The 20,378-nt window shown below is 42.2% G+C and overlaps 1 protein-coding gene across 12 annotated transcripts in view; it reads left to right on the top strand.

The window, feature by feature from the left end:
- The window catches only part of cacna1g (calcium channel, voltage-dependent, T type, alpha 1G subunit), a 192,798-nt gene that overhangs the window by 47,341 nt on the left and 125,079 nt on the right, over nucleotides 1–20,378 (top strand). For all 12 annotated transcript variants that reach the window (XM_075457857.1, XM_075457861.1, XM_075457856.1 and 9 more), the window contains exon 4: nucleotides 15,826–15,985. In XM_075457857.1, the coding sequence (XP_075313972.1) occupies nucleotides 15,826–15,985 (160 nt within the window). The remainder of the gene's footprint in view (nucleotides 1–15,825; nucleotides 15,986–20,378) is intronic.

Genomic DNA, 20,378 nt, shown 5'->3' with positions numbered 1-20,378 from the left:
ATATTTTTCATGAACTTTGTCCCTGACCTGTTTGGAAAGGTTCTTTAGTGCTGCTTGCTCAGTGGAGTTGCAGACTGGAGCCTTTCACAACAGATGTGTATATACTAGTGGTGGGCATAGATTAATTTTTTTAATCTAGATTAATCTCACTGAAATCTTGAAATTAATCTAGATTAATCTAGATTAAAATGGCTCATTCAGAATATGCGGGCTACCCAAGTAATGACTAAAAATCAGTCTTTGAGATAGGGTTTCTTAATACAGGGGGTGCATTAAACCAGGGGCTCATTTCCTGTTTCCAAAACCCATCAATGATTGCTTGAGAAAGCTGTTCTACTTTGATATTTGGTGAAGAAAAAAAAACATGCTCAATAAAATGTACTTGTGTTAAACGGGTTATTCAGTTAAACATGGAAATTAGTACGGTAAGCCTACAAAGTTTACATCAGTAGCTTTTTGTTAATCAGTCCAAGCGCTACTTTTCCTTCTTCTACCAGTCACTAACCCAGCTTATTCACATGCATGGCTCCAGCAGTTTCTCTAGCTTCGCCAACTTCTCATATTCAGCACTTGTTGGGAGGGCCAGATGGTGCTGCTGTTGAGATAGCGTTGTGTGCAGTGCGTCTCTGTTGCGCCTCACGCGCTTGATCATCTCGAGGGTGGAATTCCACCGTGTTGGAACATCTTGCACGAGCGGCTCCTGAACTTGCCCAAGGGAGGTTTGCTGGACTTTCAGCTCGTCTGCGTTGGCCGGACTGTGTTTGAAATGTCCCACCATTTTACGACACTTGAACTATCCCCGACCTCCATAAACTGCCTAGCACAGGCTTCTGCAAAGTGGCGTTCTTCTGTTTTCATAACGGCAGACAAAGTACATCGGCCTACACCCGAGCTAAAATATCAAGGTAAAAGTCATCACAGTTTGCTTACCTATTTTGACCCAGTTCCCAACCCAATTTTGAGAATAGATTAACAGCGATATTTTTTATATCGCCCGATAAGACTCTCAAATTATCGCAGCACGTTAACGCCGATAACGGCCTACCACTAGTACATACTGAGATCATGTGGCATTTGCACTGCACACAACTTGACATGATGGAATTAATTATGTAAGCTATGGGATACCAGATCATATTTCAATGCATCAAAGCAAAGGGGCTGAATATATTTGAGCACAATACTTTTAAGTTTAGAATTTTTGAAACCGGTTTCCCGTTTCATTTCATTTCACCAATTTAGACAACATTGGTTTGGTCCAGCTTCAGTAGCTGAGGATCAGACCGCCAAGGTCTCCGCCTTCGGCTGCCACCCAGCTCACACTGCACCCGACCCCCATGGCCCCTCCCACAGGTGGTGAGCCCGTCAGAAGGGGACCCGTGTAATGTCTTCGGGCTGTGCCCGACCGAGCCCCACGGGCACAGACCCGGCCACCAGGCGCTCGCCGGCGGGCCCCACCCCTAGGCCTGGCTCCAGGGGGAGGCCCCGGTGACCCGCGTCCGGGCAAGGGTACACGGTGTTCAATATGGGTGGAAAGGGTGTAATTCCTTCTCCGGGTCGGGAATGAGATCCTTCCCCAAGTGGAGGAGTTCAAGTATCTCGGGGTATTGTTCAGGAGATTGACAGGCGGATCGGTGCGGGGTCTGCAGTGATGCGGGCTCTGCACCGGCCCGTCGTGGTGAAGAAGGAGCTGAGCCAGAAGGCGAAGCTCTCGATTTACCGGTCAATCTATGTTCCTACCCTCACCTATGGTCACGAGCTGTGGGTAGTGACCGAAATAACGAGATCGCGAATACAAGCGGCCGAAATGAGTTTCCTCCGTAGGGTGTCTGGGCTCTCCCTTAGAGATAGGGTGAGAAGCTCGGTCATCCGGGAGGGGCTCGGAGTAGAACCGCTGCTCCTCCGCATCGAGAGGAATCAGATGAGGTGGCTCGGGCATCTGGTTAGGATGCCTCCTGGACGTCTCCCTGGTGAGGTGTTCCGGGCCCGTCCCACTGGGAGGAGGCCCCGGGGAAGACCCAGGACACGTTGGAGAGACTATGTTTCTCGGCTGGCATGGGAACGCTTTGGGGTCCCCCCAGAATAGCTGGAGGAAGTGGCCGGGGACAGGGACGTCTGGGTTTCTCTGCTCAAGCTGCTGCCCCCGCGACCCGATCCCCGGACAAGCGGAAGATAATGGATGGTTTGGTCCATTACATAAAATCCCAAGATTTTGAATTACAGGTGATGCAACAGAACATCACCAAGGGGGTGAATACTTTCTCAAGACTCTTTATGTAACACAGGCTCACTGACCAAGAATTATTGTTTTTTTAAGTTCTTCTAAATTCCATAATCTCCATAATCTACTTCTGATACAGGGCTGCACCTCACAGCAAGAGGTTCGTTTCCCAGCTGGGGCCTTTTTGTGTGGAGTTGGCATGTTCTCCCTGTGTATGTGTTGCTTCTCCTTTTACTCCGGCTTCCCCCCATCGTTTAAAAACATACATGTTTGGTTTATTGGTGACTTTAAATTGTCCCTAGGAGTGAGTGTGAGCGTGCATGGTTGTTTGTCTCTGTGTGGCCCTGTGATGGACTGGCGACCTGTCCAGGGTGTACGCTGCCTCTCGCCCAATGGGATAGGCTCCCCCGTGAGCCTACATTTTTTTTAGGTTTAAGAGCTGCATATTTATCATATGAATGCTAATAGCTCATATTGATCAGACAGCATTCAATGCTCAGGTGTAAAGTAGCCGAATACTCTACAGGCTGAGTGCCAATTGGCATATTAACAATAATTCCTTTAATGCACTGAGCAGGCAAGCAACAGTGTGTGATACAGCTGCTGTCTCAAGGAAAACATCTTTGATACTGCGGTCCAACTAGAAAGCACAATTGCAGTAAACAGGCTGTCATGACTCATCATGATAAGTAGATCACCACTCCAGAGGGGATCTATTGTTTACTTGAGTGAATTGGGAACTGTCAGTTTAAAGCATCAGAAACCCAATGTGAGTAATCACCCCTGCTTTCGGGGAACAGGAGAAATAGATTATCATTCTTATCTTGGACATTTTGCTGATATCAATTGACATAGAAAAAGAACCAGGGCTGATATGTCCCTGCTAATGATTCAGAAAGTGTTTCAACTCTCAGATGATGGTTATTCTTTATTTGATGGGTCATGTTGTGTGTCTACATGTTAGCAGGTGTCATTACTGTAAGTTAATTTATTTGAATTTCTTGCAGCAATTTTATCACTATACTGGAGAAACCTTGACTTATTACAGTGGACAGTTCAAGATTGGTGGTTTAATCCTGAGCACCTCGATCTGCTTAGGGATTTGAAATACTCTGAACCCCTGGATGCTCCTTATGGCTGGTGACCATGGCAGCTGTTTGTGTGTTTCTGAATGAGAAACCCATTTGAAAGGGCTGTACTTAAACTAAAGAAGGTGAAGTGCGTGCCCCGTAAAAATTGTAATGTAAGCTATCTCAACCTGTATCAGCAGATATATAAACTGTTGGTGCTCACATCCATCGCCTTTGTTATCAGAGGCCCCACATACCTCTTTTCTAACCCCTTCTGACTCTATATTGTGTTAGAAGGCTGGAGCTCATGATCTCTCACACTATGGACAACCACAGTGTTTCTGGGCCTGTGTGCATGTCCTGCACTTGGCTGATGATTGATGCGGTAACATGGCAGTCCTGCCTTTGGAAGTGACAGATAAGTCGTCCACCAGCTGCCAACAAAACCAAAAATCCCACGCCGTGTCACCATCACATCACGACACGCAGTCTGCCACCTGACTGGCCATTACAACCAGCATGGGCCTGCAGGGACCTTGTACCAGGCCTGTCAATGGCCACGAAGGCCTACATGAAAACCTGTGACATGCTTCTGTGTGAGTCTTTATATTCAAAGGGAGCAGCTGTCAAGAATACAGTTTATTCTCCTGGGTGAAAGGGAGAATCATCCTCTGTGAGAGGAAATAATCATCCATTTGCCTTAGTGCTCATGTCACAGTTTGAGAATGTATTATGATAGAATGTACTAGAAGAACCAAAACAGATAGAATAGCTACCTTTGGGTTTTCTAATAGATGATAAAAACTGCACATAAACATTTATGATATATTGTCAGCAAAGAATCCCCTAAATTTATATATAGTAGCTGTGGAATAAAGGTTATAAGTAAAGAGCTGCTTTAATTGGTTTTAGTTTCACTCCGCAGGGCACTGAGACCTAGACTGCTAACTTTAGAATGCTGAAATGTCGTTTTCTGTCTTGCCTTTGTCAGAGTAAAGGTACCTTGTTATACACAGGGAAGCAATGTGTTATTTTTGATTATCCTCAGGCTTAATTTTTCACTTTTAATCCATTATCCAGCAGACAGTAGTTTTGAAATAGAGAAGGAGCTTAGGATGATCGTTGCTTAGGATGATAAACACTCTGAAGACCAAGAGCAACAGCTGGAACTGAAAAGGAATTCCTCTGGTTTTACATATAAAGGTCATAGTTGTAGACATGCGGGAATGCTAATTGCTAGAAAATGGTTGTAGCTGCAAAGGAGCTTCTTATTTTGTCAAAGATAATACGCTTCCAGCGAAAAAAAATGCTCCCTTACAAGAAGAGCGGTTACAAAAGTAGAGAAGAGCAGAGGGGATTATGGGAACATTAGGATGCAGAATTTTAGATTAATACACACACACACACACACACACACACACACACACACACTGGCATGCAAAAGTTTGGGCATCCCTGGTCAACATTTCTGCTGAATGAAAATAATATTCTTTGCGGCTGCTTGAACCTGAAAAGGTTGTTGATGTCTACACCTAAGGGTGTATGAGGGAGTGTGAAAACAACTAAATGTACTGAGGTGGTGTTCAAGTCACATCACCTAACATTTGCTGTGTTTTTTGTCTTTTATTGGCTTAGCTGATCACAGTGACAGAAATTCAATCCAAGTTTTTGCAGGATACTATATATAAGTACTATTAGGGCTGCAGCAGGACTGAGCCGATGCTCTATACCTTGTTTTAACCCAGGACCGCAGAAAGATGCTTTCCTGTCAACATTCTCTATCGGATCAGTTATACCGCTGTGGATAAGTTCCCTGTGTGTCGGAAATTGACGAAAGAGGGAACCCCATGCTTCCCCATGATTTTAAAATTGGGGCTCTTCACCAAGCTGGGAATGAGAATATCTTGTCACCCAAGTCTAGACGCTGGTGGCGGAGAAGTAAAGCCAGTGTTTGGTTGTCTCACTTTAATGTTGCTGTGATTGCTGTGACATTCATAATTCATAGTTAAAGTACACTGCATCAGGGTGACAGACAAAGGTGGTGGGGAGGAACAACAGACATTAAAACATTAAAATCCTTGCCACACTTGATGAGTCTTCAAGAAATATTTTGCTGGTGTGAGCAAGCAAGGTTAGGATGAGGTTATGTTGACTGATGGTCTGGAGGCAGCAGTCAACAGGTGATTATCACAAGACCCAAACACGCACACACTCCTCTGAGCTAACGAGACTGAGTCTGTAATGGCCCGAGCATACCCACTGATTGTTCAGCCACTGTGCCCTTTCACAGAGCCTTATCAAACGAGCACACACATACACGCAGCACTCACACCCACTCCACACTCTCTCATATGCTCACACACCTGCAGATTCTGCCCATGCATCAATAATACCTAGTGTTGGCTTAGTGTTTAAGCTGAGCCTGATTCATACATACTCTCTTGTGCTTCAATCCAGATAAGCCCTAAAGGCAACAGAAACACAACATCATCATCAAGCTCACAGCTCCCTACATGTGCATGCCCTCCTCCTCCTGTGGTGCATTGTTTGCTGAGCTGCAGTACTGTAATTAAAGAGCTCACAAGAACATCCCGCCTTGTATTTTTCTCTAAGCCTTTAGGAGGAGGCACAGGGTTTTATAGCAAGGCCTAAGTCACCCCTTGACTTCTGCTGTTTTATAGAGATATAAAGACAAGAGGGAGAGCCTGGAGGAGTCGGGGGACGGGTTTGATCCAGGGGCTCCTTGTTAAGTGGGGGGAGCTGAAGAAATAACACACTGATAAGGTTAGAAGTTGTTTGCCAGGAGATGAAAGCAAAGAATGTTTCAGAGCAATCCTCACTCTTTGCTGTCAATCTGTCTTGCTGCTAAAAACAAAAGCTGGTTATCTGTATCTTGGTATGACAAGAGCACATCGAGCAGCTGTCGGCATGCAGTCCATATTTTGTTGCTCGAATAAGGACGACAGTGTGTTTTACTTGAATTTTCTGTTAAGATTTCTTTTTGAGGTTTTGAGATGCTCTACTTTCTTAAGGCTTGAGCTTTCATTGGAATATTTTCAGATGAGGACAGGCAAGTAACTATTTCAAACCAGCTGTGATTTGTTGAAAGAATTTGAGTTCAGCCTATGGAAAGTGTGGCATTGAACACATAGGAATCTAAAGAGGTGGAAAAAAGTCTGTCAGAACCAGTTTTCTTTCAATCCAGCACCTCATTTGAGGTTCAGATTTCTGTCTAAAGAAAATTAAAACATCCGTAGTCACATCTTGCAACAAACAGTGTTAAACCTAACAGATTCCATGTACATCAACACACAGGCTATTTTCAATACCGTGTATGGTAAAACAGAGTTTTGAGTTGCGCTGCAGCTTCTCATCTCACATAGGCCTACAAGTGACCACAGATATGATGTCCTCAGGTGAATAAATCCTGTGTTCTTGAAGTGATTACACGTTCACATGTTTAAGTAAGGCAATTAAATCATTGTAAGTAAGGTACCAGACTGAATTCTTTACAACACCAACTGTTCAATGAGCTCATATAGATTTTTCTTTTGTTTGTTTTTGTAGCTGCTTCCATTAATACGTTATTTACAAGACAAAAAATATAATATAATATTGTTTTAGTCTACTTAACATGATGTACTGGCCATCATCTCTATCAGATCTTAATTTTCTCTCTGAAGGATCATTTTACATGTTATTATTTGGGAAATCACAGCAAAGTCAGTGTTTTTAACTCATATGGATGGTGATTTTGTCAGATGGAATCACGTTATAAAATCAGGATTTTAGCAATTCAGGGCAACAACTTGGAGACAGTCTTGTGTCCCAATTTCATTCTTACTCTGTTGTCTGACTAGAGAAACAACTATTATGGGAATATGCCGGTATGTGAGCGCAGAGAATAGGAGAGAAGCAAACTCATCTAATGGGCTAGAAAACAGCAAGCTTGGTTTTGGTTGCACTGCAGCGCAAAGGAAAGCATGAAAACTGTACAGTAACTGACACCCTGTTTTTCTTTGTTTCTGTTTTTTCTTCCAAATACATATTAAAGTTTTCACAGTTCTGTTCGTCCCATAGCACAACAGTTTCAACATAGTTGTAGTCTTTGGACACACAGTCAAAGCCAATTGGTGCGGTTAGCCACATCAGCTACAAAATTAGCTAATAGAGATTGCTGTTGTTGGGATATTGTTAAAAAAGAGACTGTGATGACATGAGAGGGATTGTTTAGATTCTCTGAACACTAATGAGATACTTCCACTGCTTTAACTACCCCCAGTTAACCACTACAGCCACTACACAACAATGACAAAAAGTGTAGTTTTACCTTGTAGAATATGACAATTTTTTGCTGCTTTTCCTTCTCCCACAGTAGCATGTCAGGTAACATGGCAAACTAGCAACATTTCACAGTAACATAAACAACTACAATGTTAACAAAGGGAAAGTTTTATCAGGAAATATCGTCCAAACAGGAACACAAAATTGCATGCTCAGAAATAAGGCAGGGATTATATGCGTCGTTTGGTCATTTAGCTGAAATCACACCGAGGGTTTGCTGATGGATTAGGTCAGAGGTGGCTGTAAATGTGTTCACAGAAAATGATCAGTCAGATTCATTGCTTAAAAATGACAGTGAAAGCAAAATTTGGTGGATGGCAAATAAAATCCCACACTTAACTAGATTTGTATTTACTGAATGTAGTTTTCTACACAATGGCCAATGCAAAAACAGATGCACCAACTATCCATCACTTGTCATTCCTTGCTTATGCAGATGCTCATTTCCATTTTGGTAATGTTTAGTCATCTCTGTCCAGAGCTGCTGAGGTGGAGCTAGTTACCATCCACTCTGAGCAAATAAGATGAGACGCAGGTGTACACTCGCCTGGGACTCAGAAAGCCTATTAGTTCACAGTACACAGATTACAAAGCTGGCTGAGTCGGAGCTAGCCCTGGACAGGAGAGCAGAGGAAGCAGACCTAATCTGCCTGATAACAGATGGCTCCCCAATCACACCCGGCAACCTCCCTGCCAGCCATGTTGGAATGGAGTGGTCGCCCACTGGGAGGTTGGAGAGGGCGCGCAGGCAAAGGAGGAGATGATTGTTATTGAATATGAAATGTCGATCACTTGGAATGAGCAGGCTATTCAGGTTGGGAAATGTTCAGAGGATGGATTCTCTTATCTGCTAGATGAACAGAGGCTCTTTGTATAAGATATTCCTGTCTGCCTGTGTAACTGAAAAAAAAAAGTTCACCTCATGTACGACATTCATCCAGATGATGAATTGTTTGATGCCTTCATTTATTTCACCCTCAAAATAACAATTAATCTTGAAAATCTCATTCTGCCATCACTAATATTTTCTGCTCCTATCCCTGTGGTCAAATGTCTTCCTAACTATCATCAGTCCTCTCTCCAAAAGGTAGAATCACTGAGTGTGATTATATATAAGAATAGAATAGAATAGAATAGAATAGAATAGAATAGAATAGAATAGCCACTTTATTGTCATTTAGAGCATACCCTGGTTAGTGCAAATTGGGAACGAAATTGTTACAATATAATAACTATAAATATACATGAGTATACCAGCTTTGGGGATCATTTTAATTTGTGTCAAGTTCTAGATATGAGATTTGCTTCAAGCTCAGAAATATTCCCTCTAAATGTCAGTACGCATGTAACTGGTTACTGAACAGGCTCTGATAAAGTTTTATCTGACATAGCCTACATGTAATCTTATGGTTGTCTAACTGTTGACTCATTCATATTAAGAATCTTGTATCCCGTATAATTGTTTCACAACAGTACGCTGCTTTCTTCTATTTTAACAAATTCATACATTTTTACCAGTGTCACCAATAGTTGCGCCGACTCTCTGTTCAGACAGGGTGGGCCCCTCTTCTCCTGTCCCCCCGCCTGTTTTGGCCACACTTCGGCGGTGGGCAGCCAGTCTCCGCTTCACATCCACCTTAATGTCGGACCACTTCTTCTTCACCTCTGCTTGTGTGCGCTTCTCAGACCCCACAGCATTGACACTCCCACCCATTCCTCTTACGTTTTCTGCTTATGCCGGAGGACGGCGTGCCAAAGAGCACATTTTTGCGCGCCTCCTCTTCAGTAGCACTTCCATCTCGCTTTCCGTGAAGTTCTTCTTTTTTCCCGTCTTACTCATTCTTTTTTTTCTGATTGTGCAGAGAGGGGACTCACAGATGCAAGGCTAATTTAAATATGATTTGCATATTTAAGTAGGGACGTGGGCAGGGAGGAGTCGGGTACTCCGACATGTGTGCTCAATTCCACGTTGATTGGGATGCACAAAGGAAATGTGCCTGGATTAATGCGTAGGCACAGACTCATACATCCGGATATTTTTGTGAGTAGGAGGGCATTTGAGTTTGAGCGTATGCCATGTGTCAGTAGGAAATCCATGCAAGTCTTTGTACATGAGGCCCCTGGTGCGCCGGACTCATTGCAGTTTTCTTTCTCAACAATAAGCTGTGCTGCAGCACGATGACATCATCCCAGTACACGTGTGTGTAGAAAGCCCCCCGATAGCCCCTAATAACAACAACACGGCTACTCTGAACTAACAGTGCAATAGTATGCGTTCATTCATTCATTTGTCTCAAAGTATTGGTGAATTAGACAGATAACGCCTTATTTAGAGGCTGTATTGTTAATGCCCTGTTTTCTCCCGTTGTATGTATATATATCTTGAATAATCTAAATATCGCCCGAAGGACGCCGACTTTCACCAAACTGTTTTCGGTGAGTAGATACGCCAGAAATAAGGTCCAGGTTTAAAAAAAACACAAACTTCTCCTTTAAGTCTCACCACTGACTAAATGGCGCCCCTACGCCACAGGAATTACTTTTTTGTTCCCTTGATGGGTACAACTATTGCAGTTTTGATAACTGTCTTGGGTTTTGATGGGTTGTACAGATGCCTATATTGTAACGTCAATTTTGGCATGGGCCATTATTTGCTATTTGGAGACAGGTGAGCATAAACCAAGCAGAAGGAGGAAGGAGTGGGATGGATTCAATAGCTAAGCTCTGCGCTTTTAACTAGTGATGTGTCGGTCGCGAACGATCCGGCTCTAAGAGCCGGCTCTTTGAAGTGAACGACAGGAATCGGCTCCACAATGGAGCCGTTTTGGGATCCTATTTGGGAGCCTTTTTTTTTTTTTTCAGTATCTCGCTGTCTCTCCGCCTCCCTGTCGTTGCGTTTGTGCTCTGCAAGTGCCACAGAGCCGACAGTTTTTTCCCCACGTCATTTTTTTTGTCCTTCGGTGCCTCGCTGTCTCTCCCCTCTCCCTCCCCCTCCCTCTCCTTGCGCGTTTTACTCTGCTTCTGCCAGTGCTAAAATGTCTCCACTGCCCTCGTGTCAAGCGTGTGCTCCACACATCTGACCAATCACACGCAGCTTTCAATTAATAAGGTGACGGGAAACACTGAAAAAAAGTTTGTCCACTTTTTTCCTTTCCTCTGCTGCCCTCGTGTCAAGCGTATTTGTATTTATAACAGTTTAATTCATTTTAAGTTATTTTTGTGGAAGTGGTGCTAATTTGTGATAATTTAATTAGTTATAATAAAACTTTTATATATAAAGCGTTATTATGCAGCATTTTTACTCATCATAAGTGCTTAACAATGTCAATGATGAAACAAAATGTTATGAAATTAGGTTTAAGCTATTAATTAATTAATAATGGAAAAAATATATATATACGGGGAGCCGTTTGGGAGCCGAAAGAGCCGGCTCTTCACAGTAAGAAGAGCCATTAGAGCCGCATCTCGAAAAAGAGCCGAAAATCCCATCACTACTTTTAACTATGGGCATTTGTGGGACATGAGATTGACACCCACATCTTACATAGCAATGCTTTACTAAAACACTTTCAGTATCACTTCCTAGTTAGGTTTACGTAATAACATTACTTGGCTAAGGTTAGAAAAAGATCATGGTTAGGATTAAAATGTTTAAAATTGTTTTTACTGACTAACAGTACAGAAAATATGTGTACCGAAGGGGGCATTCAACAGAATTTGAATGAAAATAAAATTTTAAAAAAGATTCATGAAGACATGTCACATCTGGGTGTAAAATTGTATGGTTCCAAATTAAAAAAAGAAAAAGATAATTTGCAAATATCATAGGAAAGGCTTTTGCTGCACTAAAAAAAACAGTGTGATTTGACAAATGATTGCTGTAAACATAAGTTTGATTCAAAACAGATAAATAAAACTGCTGTCGTTATAGGGCTTCTTCTATTTCATTCATTTCTGTTCATAAGATTTGCAGTCGTAGACCCACTTCTGATTGAATTCTTTAACTGTTATAATGAATCCTTCTTTCTTTTGGCACACATTTGACCCCACATTCACTTATAACCATACAGGAATAAAAAAAAAAAAAATGGTATTAAAGAGTGCATAACAAAGCCTGACTTGGGACATTCTTTCTGTATTCATTAACTGCAGCTTTATAATATTTCACATTATTAATATGTGGTTTCTGGTACAGTTCATTCATGTATCTACCGTACTGTCAGTCCCTAAAATTTACTTGTCTACTTATACAATAATTTAGTTTTGTTCTCTCTCAGATGAGGCTGAACTTTTCTTCTAGTTCTCTTTGGCAAATGGATGTAAAGTCAATTTAATGTTGTAAAAAGAAAAAGTAATAGTTCATAATGAAGGACTGTTGCATTTGTCATCATAACTGTGGTACTTCTCATGATTGCAGGCGTCAGAGGTGCACCTGCTTAAGTATTAAAATCTCATGGTGCAGATGTATCTCTGTTCGTATGAAGCCAGTCGCTGTGTGGACGTTAATCCCTGCTGCTGTCACTAACTCAGGAGCAGCTTAGCCGCATCTTCCCGGCTCAGCACATTATACTAAGAGGGCAATGGCGTGGAGGAGGCAGAGGGGTAGACTTGCAGCTGTAAGAGCGTAGCAGCCTCCACACCTCTGTGAAAGCAGCTGAGTGTATGGGAACACGCGCTTTGTGAGTACAGAGCAGTTATGTTAAATGCATGTCCAACCGAAGGGCAGCAAGTCACTACAAGCAGTGACTCATGCTTTCTTTATGTGACCCCCTACATTGGATTGCTTTTCTTGAATCATAGCAGGACATTTCTCTTGCTGCACAGCATTTAATAACTTTTTCACAGGGAGATGATGGGTGCTTCATCCAGACATTTTCTCTCACCTTGTTCTGTGATTGTATATGCTGTTAAACTGGTATTACAGCCAGCGCATAATGTGACAGCTATTACACAAACTGAAAGAACTCGAAAACAGTTATTTCACCACCGCCTTGGATGTCATTCAAGAGTTGATGTTTTCACTGCCGTCCCCTCTCTATCCAGCTGGGTTTTACATCTCTCAGGTCCTTTGAGAGGATGAATGCTGTGAAAGACACGATCCAAACACATACAGACGCTGCAGACGCTTCGGGCTCTCACTCATTCTCCTGTCCTTCAGCGGCTTCTCTCCTCCTTTCGTCTCCCCCTCTGACACCACATTTATTCTTCAGATCTGAAAAAGTCTGCAAAATCATCCATATTTTTCTTTCCATCTGCCAAAACAAACAAGTTCTCTCTCACAGTCTGCTCACACATCTAAAAAAAAGTAGGATAAAACTCTAGCAGAAACATAAGATCTCCTAATGCAGCTCACTGAGTGTACGTGAAAAGGGACGGAATGTGGCTGGAATTTGAACGTGTCTTGCAAATGAACTCGTATTATTCAAATCTACAGCTTCAAACCAAAGAAGATTTCAGTTAATGCCACTGAAATATAAAGTCTTTACTGTATATTCTATTCGGAATCAGCCATCTGTCCATTTTCTGCCACTTACCTGAGAGCGGGTTGTGGGGGCAGTGGTCTGAACAGAGAGCCACGGGCGTCCCTGTCCCCATTTCCTCCACCCCTTCTGGAGTGAGACCGAGGCATTCCCAAGCCATCTGAAAGATAAATCTTTCCAGCAAATCCCCGGTCTGCCTCGAAGCCTTCCTCCGGTCGAACGTGCCCGAGATACTTCACTATGAAGACACAGAAGACATCCTGACTGGGGTTAATTATTTGAGTACTATCAATTCAGTTTCTTATTTTTCTTACTGATTGAAATTCTGATCGATTCTTTATTTTGTATGCAACCTGGCAAATAAAAAAAGAAGTTGAATTTTTAGAAAGCACATAAATCTTCATGATAAATACATTAAAACGTAAAATATTAGTTTTTGTATTAATAGGAAACCTCCTCCCCTAAATCTTGAGCAATTTATGTCGCTATTTAAGATGAGGCACAATGCATTCCTGTGGGCAGGTCTAACTCGTTCACATACACAGTTCAACACTCCTAATTGGAATTGAGTTTCGATACCCAGTGCTTGGGCTGACCAAATGGGTGAATGGCCTCAACTGGGTCCTTCTGTTGTGAAGGAGCAGTGATTCTACTCTGAGCACCTCCAGGGTGACTGAGCTCCTCGCCCTAAGTGAGCCCAGACACGCCCTGGATGAAGCTCTTTTCCTGTTGCTTCTGTTTGCAATCTCATTTTCTCGGTCATTCTCCTCAGCTCATGATCATAAATGGGAGCTAAAGGCAGATCAACCAGTAGACTGACAGCTTTTCCTTTCAGCTCAGCTCTCTCTTCAATAGAACAGACCGGCACAGTGTCCACATCACTGCAAATTCTGTGACATCACAGTAGTTGGCATCTCCAGTCCCTTTGGTGTCGTTTTGCCGGGCATGCACCTCCAGGCTTTTGTGACCTGGTGCGTTTGAGTTGCTGTTTGAAACGCAAAGAGCTGCAGGGAAGAGTGTTTGAGCAGGTCAGTCTGGTGTCTGTATCAAAACCCAGAAGGGTACATCGATTATAAATGTTACAATAACATCAAAAATTGCTGTAAAGCGAATTGGAGAAGTTGAAACTTGACTTATGTATGCAGATTGTACCTGTGGAGAGCCATTTTCACAGCAGCAAATGCTACTGTTGAAGATTAAAATGAGACCAGCGTGCCTGAAGCTTTGGTGTAAACTCTGAGAAGAAGGCAAACACCACCATTGCTCAGCATTCTGGCTGTCGGCCCGGGAGACGAACTCTGCTGGTGCTCTGACAGTAACTGACCTGGCCTCTCGAATTACCCAGAAAACCCCTGATCAGAAAAATTATCCTGATTATTGATGCCATGCTACAGCAGTCAGGGACGGAGACAAGGGCAGACGGAGGCGCCGAGTTAGAAAGGGATACAGAGAGGGATACACACAGCAGCAAAAAAGACTGGACAGGTTTAGTCGAGATGGACAGACAGACAGCAGAATCTGAGCCGCGATAGCAGACTGTGTAGGCGGTAGGAAGTGTGTGTGTGTTGTCAGAAACTTCAGGGAACATTGTCCAGAGCAGACAGAATCAGAGATGTACTATATGAGTGTTGAAAAAGCAGATCCTTTACTGTGACTTTAATTCAGAGCAAACTGTAGATGTCCTGCTGACACTTGCATATGCTGCTAACAAATCTCTGAACTTCCGTTTGACTCAGGACTCCTGTGTCATCTCCAAATGTATTTTTAACCTTTACTCATGCAAGGAAGGCTGTTGCTAAGCACGATAACTCACTGCACTGACAGATTTCTAGTTTTTGCCCTTCAGAGCCTTGATCATAGCTTTATAGCGGAGCGCTGAGATTTAAAAAGTGGAAGACGATTTGTTAGTCCTGCTCTGGTGGCCACTGTTGATTTTTCATTTTTGGCTTTGTCACTTTACTTTTGATTCCGCAAAGAAATTTCATTTCACGCTACGGCAGTGTATTCACAACTACTTCTCACCACCATAAAGTATTTGTTAACACGTGCAACTAATACCTCTGATGGCCTAACTAATCACTAATCTTTCATTCTATTGGTTGCCAGTTTGACTTTTAGCATTATAAACCATTTTCTTATGCATTGTAACTAATGATTATAAATTGGCAAGCAATGGAGTTGCATAATGGGTAGAGTACTCACCAGGCTTGACGAGGATAAAGATTTTGCCGAATGCCATGGCAATTAGCTGGTGTTCCTGGGGTCCAATAAAAGAATATGTTTTTGATTCTACCAAAGAAGCGAGTGTGAAAAGTTGGAGAGAGCAACTCTGAATGAGTGTAGTACCTAAAGCCAGTAATGTGTCAAAGTCTATGGTGCCACCTAAATATGTTTATGTATTTAATTTAAGAGGCAGAACTTGACAGTGGAACTGCAGCGAGTAGGAATCGTCATGTCACTGTGAATTTCATGCTGCACACAGCAATGGCATACCAGCAGAGACAGGTGGAAAGTGATATTTCCCATGTCAAAACTCAGAATTCAGACCAGTCAAAACTCACGACTTGAAAAAATGCGTTGCAGTGTTGCTTGTGCTAAATGTTTGTTTTATACTCAGAAAGTAAGTTTCCCCCGATTCCACAAAATGTGTTTAAGTTAGTGTACTGTGTGCTACCTGGCTGTTTGACCTCAACCTTGTTTTTTCTCTCAGGTATGCGTATCCTGGTGACCTTGCTGCTGGACACCCTACCCATGCTGGGCAATGTGTTGTTGCTCTGCTTCTTCGTCTTCTTCATATTCGGCATTGTCGGAGTCCAGCTGTGGGCTGGCCTGCTCAGAAACCGCTGCTTCGTCAAAGACAACTTCTCCTTGTGAGTTCCTCTTTGTTTATTTGTTCCGATGTCTGTGTCATTTTGACATATGAAAAGTTAATTCACTCTGCTCATTCGATATCATCTAAACATTAAATGGATTTTATGAAAAAGCAAACTGTTCACACTGCAGTATTCCCATTGTGAGAGACGGAGGTGGAAGAAAGCATACATGACTGAAATACTGTAGTTTTATTCCACTTTTGAGTATCCTCAAATATAAGTACTTTTATATGAGTATTTTATCCTTCCACTTTACAGCCTCCATCTCAAACAGCTAATAATATACCAATGTATGTTTCCATGAACTTATAAAGAGTTATTTAAATCTACAGATGGCACAGGTCCTTTCCACAGTGTCTGACATGTTGCAGAGCCATGTTTCTACACTAGCCTGGAGAGGACAAACAATCGGTCTCATGCAAGAACATTTTCGTATTTTTATTCTAAATTTCTCTTACTTTTTTCGCACGAAGGTCTCGTACGAACACGACACGTCAGATTCAACAAACGCTCTTAACTTTTGAAAAAGTGTGTAAACGACCTGCGTAAATGATGAATGCCACCCGTGCGTATTTGAGTGCACGTGCACGAGGATAGTAGATTTGCATACTCCATGCCCAAAATAAAAACCAGATAAGGCTACGCTTCCTATCTCCTGTGGGGCTTTAGGGGCTCTGAGATTGAAGTTCTGCTTTCAGAGATCCAAAAAGGAAAATCTGTCATTTTTAGCAGTGTCAGCAGTGGAATTACAGGACCTGCTGAAGAGAAGAAATGGGAAACAATTACAAGTGCTGTTAATTCCATGTCACCTGTAGTTCGTAATGTCACCGAAATAAAGAAGAAATGGTTTGATATGAAAATGGCTTTTAAAAAAAAAAAACATCTCCCCATGTCCAGGCGCTCGATGACTGCAACTAAAGCCGTGCAATCAGTTGTTGCCTCATCATGATGGCACTTTGATGGGGTCCATGAGGGGGGTCTTCTAGCACCACACCTTCTGGTCTGCCTGGGCTGGTTCAGGTAGTAGGAGACACTCGTTCATGGCAATATTGTGCAAATCTGGCATGCCTTCTCTGGGCTACAGAGCAGTTTGCCCCCACTGTATTGAGACACACCCAACTGGCCACAGTTTTGATGACCAAGGGGAGCACACAACTCACAGAGGACTGGGACACCCCCAATTTGTCTCCAATCTCACTCTGAAAGGTTCCAGTGGCCAAAAATGGGTGGTGAGGACCTGGAGGTGTGGTGGAATTGGGTTTGATTGGCGTGTTTCTCTGGAGTTGTGGCTCTAGCAAGCTGCATATTTGCAGCAGCACAGTCCTTGGCAATCTGAATCGCGATGTCAGCCATTTGTCTGTCTACACGGTCTCGGAGCACACATGCGCTAAGGCATCCAAAGTAGCAAGTCATCCGCTGGTTACGCATCCCATTGACCTTGTTATATACAGATTCAAATTAACCTTCAATAGTGCATAATTTAAGTAAAAAAGAATAATGTCAGCATCATTATATGGTATAATGTATATATTTATTTATGTTTGCTTCAAAGTAATTAAATATACAATCCATTAGTCAAGCAAACTTGATTCGAATAACAGCGGACTATTTTACGAAACTCCTGCGACATGTCTGGATCACTCATAAATTCTGTTCATACCTGAAAGAAAACGAAAAATACAAAACGTTTGGTGAATGCGCAAATTCTCTTGAAGAAATACAATGTAACTTCTCAAAAAGCCCATTATGGAGCTCCCCCTACAGGCTGTTCCGAGAGCAACTCTAGTCCAGTCTCTTGCTTTGTCGGCCTCTCTCTTTCTCTTCCTTGCTTCATCAGTCAACGTCTTCTTCTGTTTATTCGGTGCCTCTGCCATGATGATCGTACTGACAATGTTGCGCTAGCTTAGCCTTATACCTGGGAGGGTGAGAAGGGTCTATTTGTTTTTGCGCTAGGTGTGCCAGAAAGCAAGTCGAAGTACTTCCGCTCAGCTCCCGGGCCGATCCAGCAAAGTTACATAGCGCATTTATTCCAACTCCGACCCCCGAAGGGCATAGGAGACAGCCCAATCGTAATATTAAAACTGATTCTAGCCACACAATTTTTTTCAAGCTGTTATTTTAAGGTAGAAATGTTACATAGTATTGCTTTAAATCACTCGTACGCACAACTTAAGAACAAATCTGTTCGTACGAATGGTTGTTGCATGAGGCCCAATGCACTTGTTGTAATTGTTACTGTCACTGTTTCTACTTGCCACCGTAGTTCCTTAAAACAATATACATCTATAGTTTGCCTAATTTATTTGGAGATGAAACAATGGCCACATGTGGTAAACGTACCGAAAGCTATTGATTGGAAAGCACACCCTGCTAGCATGTTATACCTAACAGACAACTTATGGTGCACCACCAAAACGTTTCAGTCAAACTTCTGGTATACTTTGTATTTTTTTTCTGGCAGTGCAAACACTGAAAAGAGAAAAAGATTTCTGTTAGTAGTTGCAGTATTTCCTACAGAATTAGATCATGTGGATCATTTCATGTGGCTGTCTGAGCAGGGCCACTGTAATTCAAATAATGCACTTTTCAGCTTTATCCGATGTTAAATTTATATTTCGACTCTCACTCAGATTCACTTTCTTGTCAGGTGCTGGGCTGCTCCTTGTTACAAAAAAAACATGGACTCTAGTACTCAGAGACTACTGTTTTTTGTAACATCTTATCAGGTCAAATTGTCTGCCTTTAATTTCGGAGCAATTTGGTCCCCTTGTCATTTGAGTATTATTTCAGCACAAGCTTTCTGCTTCTGCTTCCTTTTGCTGCTGAACATGGTTTCTTAGTGGTAAGAAGTGGTGGAAAAGTTAATGTTTGATTGCCATGAGTTTCAACAACTTCTACTTGTCTCTATGCTCAGTTTGCCACTTATTTCCTCAAATGCTACTGCCAGCACTGGCTACTCCTTCCTCTTCTTGTCTTTCTTTTGGCTTTCAGAGGATTCTAGCTGTTCAACAGTCCTGGATCTTTTTTGTCAGATTTTAATTTCATAACTATTGCACCAAATGTTTTCACTTGGTAAATTTGCTGGGCTGCCAGTTCAGCAAGTCATGCTGTTCTAATACATGAAGTGTGCACTTTAGCATCACCTTGCTGAAATGTGCACAACCTTCCTTGAAAAAGACGTCATCTGAGACATCAAGTGATCGCATTGGTTTCAGTATGTTCTTCCAGTAATTTCTTTTTAGTACCACTTACTTTTCTATCCTTTTTTTGCTCCGTCCCAACTTTTTTGAAATGTGATCAAATTCAAGATTGAGCCAAGATCTCTCAAGAAATATGAAAATTTCTCACTCTCAGCATTCCATTTAATTCTATCGTAATTAAAATTGTCCCAGCATTCCAACCTTTTTTGGAATTATTGTTGTATGTCTGAGCTGGACAGTAGATAGGCTTTTTTTTTTTTTTATTTCAAGCTTTTTTAGTTCTGTTTTCTGTTGTTAAACTTGCTATGTATTTATAACCATTTACACAACAAAGAGAACCTCTAAGGAGAGTACCTTCGTTCCGCCTTTAAAACTAGGTCATGCACCAAAGTCAATGAGGTTAGTGATACCAGTCTTATCACAGTGATGAATGAAGGAGCAAGACGGGCCCTGGAATAATGAGAAAGACCCTGTGTGGCCCATGGTCCTGTATATGGAACATGGGCACCCATGACTTATTCATGTTCCCTGTTTCATCCAGGGTTCATTACTCTCCATGGGATTTATGGCACCTCATAGCTGTAATTTAAGTTCATGCATTATGCCTTTGGTGAGCAGACAATTTTTGTCATCATCATCTCTTCTTTATCACATGCTTCTTGTACTTGGAAGTTTTGCATCTTTGTATGAGATGAATGTTTAAACCTGACTCTATACTTGTATAAAGTCATGAGCATATCTGTTTTAAAGTCGGCTCATGCTATTTCTCATACATATTCCAGTGTTTTAGTAACAGCTGCCAGATGGGTTGACAGTATCTTTTTATTACACTGATTAAGAGCATTTGAGATCATCCCGCAGGAATTGCATCCCGTGCGACATATTGGCCTATGATAAATGGTCAGTGTGACACACTGAGCTCATTAGACCTGTAACTGCTCTTACAGATCATCCCAAAGTGTATAACAGCTTTTAAGAAAACGAGTGAGAAGTATTTTTGAAGTGACTATGGATCAGTCTAGTCCCACAAAATATGTGGCACTACTTTGCAATTAATAACACCCGTCAGCTGAAAGCGTGTTGACAGATGAGCCAGATATAACCCAATCACCAGACACACAGCACTTCTTCCAGATGGAAGAGTGCTTTGCGGCAAATATGCCAAGAGGTGCTATTGCAGGCAAATATGT

The sequence above is a fragment of the Odontesthes bonariensis genome, chromosome 23 (genome assembly GCF_027942865.1).
Source record: "Odontesthes bonariensis isolate fOdoBon6 chromosome 23, fOdoBon6.hap1, whole genome shotgun sequence".
Lineage (NCBI taxonomy): Eukaryota > Metazoa > Chordata > Actinopteri > Atheriniformes > Atherinopsidae > Odontesthes > Odontesthes bonariensis.
This window is presented reverse-complemented; position numbering and strand designations above follow the sequence as displayed.